Genomic DNA, 13,716 nt, shown 5'->3' with positions numbered 1-13,716 from the left:
CTTTTGTTAGAGGTAGTCTTGCAAGCTAAATGCCATTAAGTGTTCTTAGTGAGAACACAGAAATAATAGGTTTAGAAACATGCTTCTGTTGATGTGTGCCACTGTCTCTGGAAACTTACAGGAACATGGTTTGCACTTGTAAGTTGTGCCTTGCAAGGAAAATGTTTTCTTGTGCTGCCTTTAAACCATAGTTTGGTTTCTTTTTTCCAAGGTACTGGATTTGCAGGACGCTATTGTCAACATAACTGCTTCTTTTGACAATGAGACTGTAATGCTGAAAGACATTTGCCTGGCTCCTCTTGCTCCCTACAACAACAACTGCACTATACTAAGTGTACTCAACTATTTTCAGAATAGTCATTCTGTTCTTGATCACGCTATTGGGGACGAGTTCTTTGTCTATGCTGACTACCACACTCACTTCTTATACTGTGTTCGGTAAGCAGTACGATTTCGTGTTTTTCCAAACTGTGGGCCAACTAGGTCTTTGTCTTGCTGTCAAACAAAACTAGCTAGTTCTCACTACCCCCTTGAACCTTTTCTTACCCATATTTAAACCCAATACTATGTGGAACTGCAGATTAATATAGGTTGCTTGTGTTTCTGTGTCTAGTACTTCAGCAGGAGTTAAGTTTTAATCAGGTTTCCAGTTAAGCTTGATTTGGTGCAGACACTGGCTCTGGTTTACCTTCAACACGTTTCAGACACTTCTGAGAAGTAGAGTTCTGTAACAGAAGAAAGCTTCTAAGTTGTCACTTCAGTTTATAGTTCAGTTGGGTAGAAGCTACTCCTTGTCTTATAAACTATAAGGAAAACATCTTTAAAACTGTATTTAAATTGAAAGCAAACATGGCACAAGGGCAATGTGCTGCTAGCAGTCTTGTCTTACTTCTCTTGATAGTCAGCAATAACACAACAGCGCTTTTTTTTTCCCCTGTGGTGCTGTGCCTCAGTTGTCAAGCAGAAGCTAACAATTATTGCTGGTGGTCTCTTTAGGGCTCCAGCATCACTGAATGACACAAGCTTGCTTCACGATCCCTGCTTAGGAACATTTGGTGGACCTGTATTTCCGTGGCTGGTGTTGGGAGGATATGATGGTAGGTCACAAAACAGTATTGCAGTTTTAAGTCTTGAGAGTATATACTTGTGTGCTGTCTTTAGCTTTAAGGGTGCATTCTCATTTAACACAGATGTTAAATGCATTCCAGGGAAACTGGGGTTTTGTTAAACTTTCAGTAAGTAAGGATGTTTTAAATAACTTCTCAGTAGACCAGTGCTGAGATTGGAAGCAGACTGCTCTGGAATTGCAAAATGCAAGCAGTCTATTACTGGAATGTACTTGTCCTGTTGACAAGTACACAAATAAATCTTCAGTCTGCTTTGAGCCTGCTAAAGGATCTCTCTTTTCTGGAGACTAGATAAAGACACATGAAATATCTCAAGCTGACATGCTGGGATGTGCATGTTATTTTTGCTTCTGAGTTAAAATAAAGTTTTGTCACTCATCTGACAAAAGTTAAGAATAGATTAAGGTGTTCACAAGGGAAATCCTTCCATAATTATTCTGAAGCCAGAATTTTGTTCAAGCAATTTATCCAATTAAACATAACTTGGTAGATACATCAAACACAAATGTACTAAAACAGCCTTTGAATGCAGGCACTTCTTAATTAAACTGTAGCGTTTTTGTGCATGGTCTGAGTAAAATCCAAGTATGCAAGAGGCACAATGTCTAGGAAACCACATCCTGTTTCTTGTTTGATGGAGAGTCATAAGCCCTGGTTGCATAGTATCCCGTTGTCTAACCATGCAACAGTTCAATATTGGAGTGCCATGAACATGGTAAATAATGAATAATTACTTTTGAATACAATGTGGAATGCTTATCAGCTTCTATTATTTCAGTAGTGTGTTTGAGAACTCTGTTTTAAACAGATTGCATTTAATAGAATTGTAGGGATGGTATTGCTTTGAACAATATTCATTTTAAATTTAATCGTACCTGCCTATACTGGAATGCAAGGTCCATTTCATAATGCCTGACAATTTTTTTTTCCTACTCCATAGATGATAACTATAATAATGCTACAGCTCTTGTTATTACTTTTCCTGTGAACAACTACTACAATGACTCAAGAAAGCTAATGAAAGCCTTGGCATGGGAAAAAGAGTAAGAAGGCTTCCTTTATTCTGAAATGTGTACATTACTTAGAGCAGCTTTAAATGTAGATACATGTAAAACACCTGTACTGTACTGACAGGTTCTCAGTATAACTACAGGGATATTTTGAGAGGCAGCAAAACCAGTTGCAGACAGACTATACTCATCAGACCTTTGTTTTATCTGGCATACTTCATTTACTTTAAGGAAATAGGTTCTAGTCTTGTTAGTGACGCTCTAGTCCACTAGAACTTGCTGACAAGTAACTTTAGAAAGGATTTGATATGTTTTACTTTGGCTAGAATTAGAGGTAGGCTCTTCAATCTAACTGTTAACCACCAGTGGAAAGGTCCAGCCTTATCATGTAATTCTTAAACTTTAATTTTTAAAAACATCTTCCAGATGAGGATCTAAAGCTTTAATTTCTTTCACTATCCTGAAGAGTTAATCTTGGCTTACACAGGCCAGCTGCTCAGGGTAACAGTTCAGATAAAAACTACTGTACTAGAAAGTCTGAGGCTAAGCACAAATAATGTCCACCTATGTCACGAGCCCCTCCCTTCAGTTAGGGGAACTGAAGTAAGGGCTAATAAATCGTTCAAGTACCATAAGCAAGCTGCAGTCGTAGTTCACATGTGTACTTCTAGGTCTAGCTTTGAGGAAAATTGCACTTACACTTTGAAATAGTTTATGCAAGGTATCTGGTGGTCCTCAAACTCTGGAGACATATGGAAATTATTTCAGTATAATGTATATCTAGTGCTTAGAGTAGAGTTCTACGGATATGTAGCCAGCGCTCCTCCCTTAAAAAAAGAACATCCCTCAAAGTACTGCCTGCACAGTGCACTCTTGTGCTACACAGATGATTTAAATTTGCCTTCAACAGACTTTCAAGTATTTCTAATACAAGATGTTTTATCCTTTAAAGTGTGACTGACTTCTTTTTTTTTTTAGATTTATTAACTTTTTGAAGAACTATGATAATCCAAACTTAACTATATCATTTTCTGCTGAACGGAGCATTGAAGATGAAATCAATCGCGAAAGCAACAGTGATGTTGGCACGGTGTTGATAAGCTACATTGTAATGTTCATGTACATCTCCATAGCTTTGGGACATATCCAGAGCTGTAGAAGACTGCTGGTATGTGTAGAGTTCTCATGGCTATAAACACTGAAGCTGTAGCTTGCTGACTAGTTTTTCTTAGCTTTAAATGACTTAAATATTTTTGCAGAGTACTCATATTCAGTCTTAAAAGATTGAACCCTCCTCAGGCAGGAGCCAGGGGGAACATTGTCCTTGTCGTATGTGACAATTCATGTGTGCTTCATAGCCTGAACTAAGTCTATTGTCATAGAATCATGGAATGGTTTGGGTGTGAAGAGACCTTAAAGATCATCTAGTTCCAGCCCCTCTGCCATGGGCAGGGACACCTGCCACCAGATCAGGTTGCTCAAAGCCTCATCCAGCCTGGCTTTGAATGCTCCCAGAGATGTGGCATCCACAGCTTCTCTGGGCAACCTGTTCAGGTGCCTCACCACCCTCAGTGAAGAATTCCTTCCTTAGATCTAATCTAAATCTGTTTTCACTTGAAATGTGCAGTTAATGTAAGCTTTAAGGTGTATAGCTTCAAGTTTGTTTTTTTATATACGTGGATCTTCAAAAGAACCAGAAAAGTAAGCTTTCTACGAACTACACTAAATGTAAGAATGCTTACCCTTGCTATAATCTGGCCTGTGTGATGATGCTGGTTTGATTGACAGTCATAACTTTTTTAGGTGGATTCAAAGATCTCCCTGGGCATTGCAGGCATCCTGATTGTACTGAGTTCAGTGGCGTGTTCTGTAGGCATTTTCAGCTACTTTGGAATCCCACTGACACTGATTGTGATAGAAGTAATTCCCTTCTTGGTGCTGGCTATTGGGGTGGACAACATTTTCATTATAGTCCAGACACTTCAGGTATGTATTCTTTCACACAGACTCTTCTAAATGTGCCTGTCATCTTGGAAGGCTGTTAACTTGGAGCAGAACGTCTTCTGCATTCCATTGCTCAGCCCAGTCTGAGCAGCTCTGGACTCTCACAGGGTATCTAGCAGTCTTGAAGAAAGCCAAGATTATATGTACATTTCTCCTCAACCCCCCAAAAAACCCTCCAAATTAGAAAGCCTCTGTGTTTTTTTTTTTACTGCTAGGTGGTATCGAGCTCATTTAATATAGATTCTGGTGTATGTACTAATGATATACAAATGAATAATACTTTTAACGTCCTTCTTTGGCAGTTGTAGAACTTGACTACTATTTTGATCACTTGTGATTTTAGTATGTTGTGAGCAATAATCATGGACTAAACTACATGCTTCAGACCAGGGAGTTCTGAAACTAAGTCTTAGTGGGTTATTGGCTTTCTGATTTGTCAGGCTCGGTAGCCCACTGAAACTGGCTCTGCCTCTGGCAAGTGTGTGGTTTGGGCTGAAGTACCGAACTTACTACTGTATTTTAAGTCGAGGCTGAATCAAGGCAATAGGGGATGTTCGTGCTGCTTTTGTATTAGAGAATCTAGGCTTTTTTATCTAACTCGGGTTAATTCAATGAAAATAATAGAAGAGAGTTTGAGATGTTTGAAAGTTATTGGGTTTTTAAAGCCATATGCAATCACTTTCTAAATTGCATGATTCAGAATTATAATAAATTATTGCCTTAAAACAGAGAGATGAGCGCCTTCAAGGTGAAACTCTGGATAAACAGATTGGCAGAGTCTTGGGAGATGTGGCACCCAGTATGCTTCTCTCATCTTTTTCGGAGACTGTGGCATTCTTTCTTGGTAAGACTTCTTTAATATTGGAACATAAGTTCCTTATCATACCTGCTTGTTGCAAGAATAAATGCAAAACTAAAATATAAAAATGGAGCAAGAGTTTGCAGAGGAAGCTTAGCTTAGTTGCTCATTGCTATAACCAAGTTTAACTTGACCTCTACTGGGGATAGGCATTGTAGTACTTTGGGACTGGCACAGTTAAAAAGATCTGATTTTGAATCTGTCAAGCTCTTCAGCTTGAAAGGCTGGAGCTTTTTACTGATTTGTAGTGACTGACAAGTCTAAATTTGACCTTAGTAATACATCAAATGCCAGGATGTACTAACTCCTATATTGCATTCAGTCGTCTTGCCACTGCTTGGAAAAATGCCCCATGACAGATTATTTGAGGTTCACTCTTACAATATGTGTTAGAGGCATATCTTACGTTGTTACTCTTCAAGTGTAAATTGGGGAGTGTAACTTGCCATTGGTTCAACTTGCATTGAGTGGCTTAATACTGAAGCAAGATCTTGCTTGGCAGCATGCCTTAACTACCCTCTTACGTTGTCTGCACAGGACTATAACTATAGAATTGAGAAACGTCTTAAAGGTAGTCACTTCTTTGCACAGCCTTAATGCTGTCAAACAGGTCAAAGACAGCAGTCGTAGCCGGGCTTATATCAGCTGTTTTCTTTACTCTGAAGAGAAAAGCGTTTTGTCCTGCTCTAAGGCTAGCATTTAAATTGGATATGTCTAGAAAATGCTCATGTGTTTCTAAGAGAAAGGGAGCTTGCTTAACAAACTGGGTCACTTCCTTCAGGGACACTGTCTACGATGCCAGCAGTTCGCACATTCTCCCTGTTTGCTGGAATGGCTGTGCTCATAGACTTTATTCTTCAAGTCACTTGCTTTGTAAGTCTCCTGGGCTTGGATATTAAGCGTCAAGAGGTGAGTATAAATGAACCTGTAAATGCAGCGTAAAAGGGATGACATGTTCTGCAGAACCATACTTAATCTGCCATTTAATCCATTTTCAGAGGAATAGACTGGATATTCTGTGTTGCATCAAAAGCAATGAAGAAATGAGTGGAGTCCAGCGTTCTGAGAGCATCTTATTTCTGTTCTTCAAAAATCTGTATTCTCCATATCTGCTTAAGGATTGGATGAGACCAATAGTAGTATGTATACTCTGCTTAAAGTAAGCAGTCATTCTAAACTTGAGCAAATGTGTAGTGAGCCTGAAGGTTTAAATACTGAAGAAAAATCTTCAACACAATGAAACAAATGAAGCTTCTAGTATTTTTGCTTTCAGCATTAGTATCAGAAAAAGCTTTTGTAACTGCAGGAGTATTTCTAGGAAATAGAGGCTTGACTTCGGATTGTCCAAAGCCCAGTCTCAAGAGTTGCACTACTGACAATCAAGTCACTTTAGGCATATGTCAACAATCAGCACATGTTGACACCTACACTGCATTAATCTAGAGTGTTGTTGCTGAATCCGTGATTCAGTTAGAGGTTACTGTGCTTATTTACAGAAGGTGTTTGGCTTATCTTTCACTGCTGCCTTCTAAGTATAAATTTTCCCTTACAGCTCCAAAGGGAACTCTGAGGAGCTAGGTTTTGCTGCCACTATTGTACTAAACCTGAGAAGCACACTTAAACTAGAGCCACTTTGCATGGTTTCTGTTAACTCAGTAAATCACTTCTGTGCTTGTTGTTTCTGTACAGTTCTCACTTCCATTGGTTTGTTGGGTTTTTTTTGCAGATAGCAGTGTTTGTGGGTGTTCTGTCATTCAGTACAGCAGTTATGCACAATGTAGAGATCGGACTGGATCAGTCTCTCTCAATGCCAGATGTAAGTCTTTGGATCACGTTGCTTTTCAGCAGTTTGTGGCTGAATTGAAACCTTGATAGCTTGTTGTGCTACCTCAACATTATGTAATAGTAACTTAAAACTTTCCCTTTAAGGACTCCTATGTAATGGGTTACTTCAGCCAGCTCAGCAAGTACCTGCATGCAGGTCCTCCTGTCTACTTCGTCCTAGAAGAAGGACACAACTACACCTCTTTGGAAGGGCAGAACACGGTGTGTGGTGGAACGGGATGTAATAATGATTCACTTGTCCAGCAAGTCTTCAATGCTGCAGAAATTGCTAGCTAGTAAGTCTTTCGTGCTTTTTCTCTGCAGAGTCACAGGGAAGAGATGTAGCTGACCAGTGTCCCCTTTTGATTTAGATTGGGCTCAGCAGTTGATTGTATAACTGACACTCTCTTACTTACTTTATACTGCGGTTTTGGGAAGGAGGGGGAAGGGAAGAAGCTGTGGCAGTCTCCTAGAACGAGGGTAAAACCTGTCTGGACTGGTAGGATATGTTAACGTACTTGCATTTGGAAAAGGGGCTTGATCCTTTAATGGATCTGGGAATGGTAGGAAGAAAAATTCATTAAAATCTCTTAGTATGGTTAAGCTCTCCTGGAAAACAACTTGCGTGCTTAGCTTCTAAACTTGGTGGATAAACTAGCCTAGCAAGGCTAAGCAGGAATTGTATCTAGAGTTCAGTAGTTAACAACTGAAGAAAGTCTTCCTGATGCCTTCTGCTGTAGTTCAGTGGTTTTACTTCAGCTGAACTGAAGGAGGAGCCTTGAAAACTGAGGGAACAATATCTAGAATAGGATGGGGCATAGAGTGGACAGGGGAGTGGAAAGCTGAGCTTGGCAGTGAAACTTGAATGTAGGGAAGAAGCTCCTGCCGTTTGCTAGCTGCAGTGTTAAGAGCAAGTCTGGCTCTTGGATGGGTTGCTGGAGCAGGGGACTACATACTACAAAGTAGCTTGGACCAGAATGAGTTGATGTAGCATGAGTCAGCACTGGAGACATCAAGAGATGCGTTCTGGAATGAAACAAATTAATGATGATGGATATGGTTTTTTATTAGCACGAGGATAGGCTATGCCCCATCGTCCTGGATTGATGACTACTTTGACTGGGTGAAGCCACAGTCATCCTGTTGCAGAGTCTACAATACCACTGGACAGTTTTGCAATGCTTCAGGTATTAACATCCATCTTGTTGCTTGGGGGTTAGCTTGGCTTAAGTTTCACAGCCACAATGTTTTATTATGGTATAAGTCAGGTGAATAGCTTTTCTTACTATGAGCAGGCACCTCTTGAGTTGCCCCTGTAATTTGTTTGAACTCCTGTTTGAGTGAACGTAAATGTTCTACTGGAATGCTGCAGGCTGAAGACAGCCAATGCAATGACTATTCCAAAAATAACATGTTACAAAACACTTTGTCCTTCTGCTGGTTTCATCAGAGCATGCAAGCTTAGTGCTCTGTTTTTGTTTGGATCCTTCAGTTTGGTATAATTCTCATTGGGTCTAACGTAGATAGTGCACAGGTAACTGAGTTCTCTGGTAGCCCTTGCCTTAGTAGTAATAAATAAAAAATAAAGGACTACAAATTTTATACAGAATTCCAGGGCTGATCAGTTATTTCATCAGTGAAAATACTTTTATGGAATTGTAGTATTGCAAGTCAGAAGTTACTAGTGTTATGAGAGAGAATATTTTGATCCTGTAGCTGACCTTCTTCCTGCATTCCTTTAGTCACTGATCCATCCTGCACTCGTTGTCGACCATTGACTCCAGAAGGCAAGCAGAGACCACAGGGAAAAGACTTCATGACGTTTTTGCCGATGTTCCTGTCAGACAACCCTAATCTGAAATGTGGCAAAGGGTAAGAGCCATATTCTGTATATCTTGCTCAGACCAGTATGTCAAAGATACTTGTTCTGCAACTGTGACTTTGTCTGCCAGGTTGTTTATCTAATGTCCTTCTAAAAGTTATACAAACACTTACATTTCACCTGTTCTATAGTATTTTCTGAAACAAAACTGGGAAAACAAATGCGTCATCAACTAAATGGAAGAGCAGCTTTCTCCTGTTCAGAGAAACAACTTCTATAGTCTGTTCTAGTATATCCTGTGCAGTCTTGAAATGTATTGTGCTCCGAAGCTTTCAACAGTTTTGGAAACTGTTAGAAACAACATTATCAGTTACATAAGCTAATAAATTTCAATGCTGCTCACTGACATTGACATCTAAAATGTTCCTATGTTTATACAGAGGACATGCTGCATATAACTCTGCTGTCAACTTTATAAACAACAAATCTGATGTTGGAGCTACTTACTTTATGACTTACCATACTGTACTGAAAACATCATCTGATTACATCGATGCTATGAAGAAGGCCCGGCTTATAGCAGACAACATTACTGAAACCATGGGCATCAAAGAGAAAAACTACCGGGTGTTTCCTTATAGGTATGCTTAGATCTTTCTTGCCTTGGTGACAAATACTGAACTTGAGGAACTGAGAAAAGTACTGGCTAATAACACCTTAGACTTGAGTCTTGTCCAACAGGAGGAAATACACGGACTCTGGAATTTCTAGTAAAACCACAAAAATACAACTTACATCCACAGCACTCACTTTTCTTTACTGTGGTTGACAACTAAGATAAATCAAGAAACCTGTCCTTCACTACAAAGGTAGCTCTGGCTTCAGCCTAGGCACTTCCTAGCTTTCATAATAGGGTTTGATAGTTCTAACTTAAGCAGATTGGGTAGACCTGGGTCGTTGAAAGCTGTTATGTGAATGTATTGACTTCAAACTTAAGTTATTTAATCTTAAAGCAAAGGCAGCAGTGATCTCAAGTACTCATGAGTAACATACTAAAGACTGTATAAGAGTACCACAGTGAGATTGAGCTGGAATTGATATCTGCACAGCTGAAATACTAATCTCTCTGCATAAAAAAAATCCTATCCATCCTTACAGTCTCACTGCCTAACAAATCGATTCAGATCCTCTGCAGTAGTTCCTGCAGATACCATGATCAATCTGAGGAACTATCTTCTGGCAACTGCTGTAGCTGCGTTTATTGAAGCGTGGGAATTACCCTGACTTCCAGATCAAACAAAGGTTGTGTTAGTGAAGAGTTGCCATACAACAGCCAGTGTTCTGTAGGAGTAATTTCACTAATGCTAGGAAGCCAGTTCCTGTTGGTGACCTCCATAAAGAGGGACCTACTTTATCCTTAGCACAGAAGCTAACCCAATATTAGCATAAACAAGGAAGATGGCTAACTACAACTTCTTTTCTTTCCACAGTGTGTTTTATGTCTTCTATGAACAGTACTTGACAATAGTGCATGATGCTATCTTTAACCTCTGCATCTCCTTGGGATCAATATTTTTGGTGACAACTGTGCTGCTTGGTTTTGAAGTATGGGCTGCTGTTGTAGTTTCAATAACTATTGCGATGATAATTGTCAACATGTTTGGAGTGATGTGGCTCTGGGGCATCAGCTTGAATGCGGTTTCATTAGTAAATCTTGTGATGGTAAGTTAACAAGGAATCTCTCTGTTTCCAGGTCTTGAACAGTTCTGTGTGTCTTGTGTGTATGTTCATGATGCCGAGCAGTATTTTTCTGCTGAACTCTGACAGGCATTTGAACAGTAATAGAACTATCTTAATACATCTAGATGGTGTGTAGAAAATGCGTTTGTTCTGGCAACTAGTCCTAGTACTGATAAGATACAGCAATTGAACTGTAAGCTGTACTGCATCTGGTGGTGGTCTCTCCTGTTCTGCAGTGACAGTTGCATTGCTGCTATACAGGCTAGGTGTTGGTGCACATCAACACAGGTGGCTCATGCCTGAGGTGAGGATATGTAGGCTAGTGTTAAGGCTTCTGCTGTATTTATGTTCTACAGAGTAGATCTGTGATGTGTTAGCACCAGTATTGGTCCTGCATAAATGGATGAAACCACTACAGCAGAGTGCCTTGGTGAAACACTCCAGAACTTAGTAATTAATAGCTGAGTGTTGGAGCTCTGGTTTACCCTGCTCTCTAGAGGTTTGTGGCAGATCTGAGGAAGTTACGAGTCAACTGTTGTCCCATGTTACAACTAGACATATGTTCATGCAAGTCTAGCTGCTAGGGAAGCCTACGATGTGCCAACTGTGCAATCAGTGTTATAAATGACTATTTAATCAGCTGAACTTCTATGGTATCAAATCAGCATGTATGTTTAATGCTATTTTAAAGCAATGTCATTGCAGCTAATATCTGTAAACTGATTTTAGTGTTCAGTGTTTGCTGCGTGCACTGTATTGAAGCCAGCTTTTTTCAACACGAAGAAACTCATCTTCCAAAACAAACTCATGTTCTGATTAAGATGAATTCATCTGTTTAATCAGATTAATTGTCCATTAGTAATGACTGGTAGTAAAATGCCACACAGTACCTGCAGCAGCCTCTAGACAGCAAGTAATAAGAGCTTCTAACTTCCAATGACGTTTTTAACCCTGGGAACTGATCACAGCTGCTAGAACTTTTCTAGCCTGTCTAGAGCTCTGAGATGAGACCTTACCATCAAAGTGTTCACATGCTTTCATGTATTTTTCTCTTAACTCTCTAGAGCTGTGGTATTGCTGTGGAATTCTGCAGTCATGTGACAAGAGCATTCACTGTTAGTACTAAGGGCAGTAAAGTAGAACGTGCAGAAGAAGCTCTGTCTCACATGGGCAGTTCAGTAAGTATCTGCTGTATGGTGGGAGAAATGAGTAGCCAAGCTACAACTTCACAGACTATGCCAACATCCTTAATTCATAAGGATGGCCCTGCCTTTTCTTTTTGGAATACTTGATTGAAACTCTTAAAGGTCAACCTAGGCTTCTACTAGTAGTAGAGGTCATCAAAACTCCAATCCTTAGTCTGACGTTACTACTACCTAATAGTAGAGAACAGATTCAAAAGCTTTAACTGACCTAGTTATTGGGATTAAATTTGAATTGTCTCATTAAAGTTTAAGTGCTTCTCTTTTCCACATACTCAGAGGTGACTAGGAAAGGTGCTTGTGAATATGGGATGCAATCAGAGCTATGGGAATGCAAGCAGGGCTCAGTATTTAGGCAGCACAGTCATGTCTCTTTGTCTAAGATAAGTGACCTGGATGGGGTTGGAATAGACTGTTTGGTGATGTGTGTACTGGACCCAGGTAAGGAGCTTTGCTCTGATGTGAGTTACTTCAAGTAATGGTTTTCATCTGTATCTGCCTGATGTAAAAAAAAAAAAAAAAACAACCAAAAAACACCTAAGACTAGGTGGCTGGGTAGATTACAGTGGATTTTTAATCATTCTGAGCCTGTCCTGTGGTGTCAGTTTCTAGTGAGACCAAGAAGTTGAACTCTTCTCCTGCGTAGGTCTTGGATTTGGTTCTAAGGGCTACTAGGGAAGGAGGTAATACTACATATGGGAACCTCAAAATTTTGGCAAATATTAACTACTTAAAGCAAATGGATTACATAAAGCCTTACTTATCACTTAAACAATTGTTTTATTGACAGGTTTTCAGTGGTATCACACTGACCAAATTTGGAGGAATTGTAGTACTGGCTTTTTCCAAATCTCAGATTTTCAAGATCTTCTACTTCAGGATGTATCTTGCTATGGTTCTGCTGGGAGCAACACATGGACTAATATTTCTTCCAGTTCTGCTTAGTTATATAGGTAAGATGTGACAGTCTGCTCTAAAACACACTGCACACAAAAATTAGACCTGTGGATTCTTTCTCTCCATTAAATGGGACAGATTGCAAAGGTTAAAAGGCAGTACTTGAATGTGCCTGTCATTCAAGTAGCTGGTATGTTGGAAAGCAAGGGCTGACTGGTGGCAGTGGCATGTGGAGCTGAAGCAACCACAGCTTGCCCCATGTGGTTGCCCTGTGCTCCTCTTCATGGAGGTGGCTGCTTAGGCCCACGTGGTCCAACAGACAGCAGCATGATTAATGCCTCTAAACCTGGGAACAGGATGGTAGACGGAAGCAACAAACCTGCTGTGGAACAGCGTTCTGGCATTTGCAGAAACTATCTTGCCTTGTGGTAAAGACAGTCCAGACACAGTTGTCTTGACTGTCCTCTTGAATTTGGAAATTCATGCCTAAGGTGTAGTTCTTAAAGACTTTAACTGAGCGTTAGTGAAGGGGGTTGACTGATGCAGATTCACCTACTGCCCTTGCTGACAGCCATTAACAGCAGAGCAGAAGCATGTTTCTGAGGTCTCATCAATGTTAAGCTGGACCTAGACAACTAAGATCATGTGTGCTTCTTGATGACTGACCTGCTGTAATGTTACGACTGTGGAGTAACTCTTGTTTTCTCTCTCTCAGGCCCATCAGTAAACAAAGCAAAAACTTGTGCTGCACAAGAGAGGACCAGAGGTACAGAACGGGAGAGACTCCTCTACTTCTAGTTTTTAGCAGTGTTCAGTGGACTCCATAAACTGTGGCTTAGGCCCAACTCTTCTTAAGAAAACTGAAGCGCAGCGATGTTCTATGACTATCACACTGTAACCGCCACTGACTTGACTCCTGCACAGATTCAACTAGAAGATACCAGCTGCAGCTTTGGAAATAGCTTTAAACTCAGGAAATGCTATGCGTGGCTCGTGTAACAGTATTACTAAAACTAGATGTGTTAACAAGATTACTAAACCACTTCTGTTTTCAAGAGGTTGCATCTTTTTCTTCCAAACCAGCCGAGTTTGCGAGTTGAATAGCTTTTTTTCTCAACAAAACGGAGGTGATGTGTATGAGAATGGACTGCTAAACCACTGACGCTAATTTTAAATGCAGGTCAATGCAATTTTTGTCTCTATTTTTAGGGGGAAGCCATCACAAGTTGTA

At 40.1% G+C, this 13,716-nt stretch overlaps 1 protein-coding gene across 2 annotated transcripts in view; it reads left to right on the top strand.

Moving 5' to 3' along the window:
• The window catches only part of NPC1 (NPC intracellular cholesterol transporter 1), a 28,950-nt gene extending 15,277 nt beyond the window's left edge, over positions 1-13,673 (top strand). For both annotated transcript variants that reach the window (XM_086608615.1, XM_086608613.1), the window contains exons 9-25: positions 212-438; positions 997-1,097; positions 2,068-2,170; positions 3,116-3,305; positions 3,941-4,123; positions 4,871-4,985; positions 5,782-5,909; positions 5,999-6,139; positions 6,727-6,816; positions 6,930-7,120; positions 7,896-8,011; positions 8,567-8,696; positions 9,087-9,287; positions 10,137-10,368; positions 11,451-11,564; positions 12,379-12,541; positions 13,201-13,673. In XM_086608615.1, coding sequence (XP_086464741.1) covers positions 212-438; positions 997-1,097; positions 2,068-2,170; positions 3,116-3,305; positions 3,941-4,123; positions 4,871-4,985; positions 5,782-5,909; positions 5,999-6,139; positions 6,727-6,816; positions 6,930-7,120; positions 7,896-8,011; positions 8,567-8,696; positions 9,087-9,287; positions 10,137-10,368; positions 11,451-11,564; positions 12,379-12,541; positions 13,201-13,283 — 2,508 coding nt within the window. In that variant the 3' untranslated portion in view covers positions 13,284-13,673. The remainder of the gene's footprint in view (positions 1-211; positions 439-996; positions 1,098-2,067; positions 2,171-3,115; positions 3,306-3,940; positions 4,124-4,870; positions 4,986-5,781; positions 5,910-5,998; positions 6,140-6,726; positions 6,817-6,929; positions 7,121-7,895; positions 8,012-8,566; positions 8,697-9,086; positions 9,288-10,136; positions 10,369-11,450; positions 11,565-12,378; positions 12,542-13,200) is intronic.
• The last annotated feature ends 43 nt before the right edge of the window (positions 13,674-13,716 follow it).

This window comes from Tauraco erythrolophus, chromosome 3, assembly GCF_009769465.1.
Source record: "Tauraco erythrolophus isolate bTauEry1 chromosome 3, bTauEry1.pri, whole genome shotgun sequence".
NCBI classification, from domain to species: domain Eukaryota; kingdom Metazoa; phylum Chordata; class Aves; order Musophagiformes; family Musophagidae; genus Tauraco; species Tauraco erythrolophus.
This window is presented reverse-complemented; position numbering and strand designations above follow the sequence as displayed.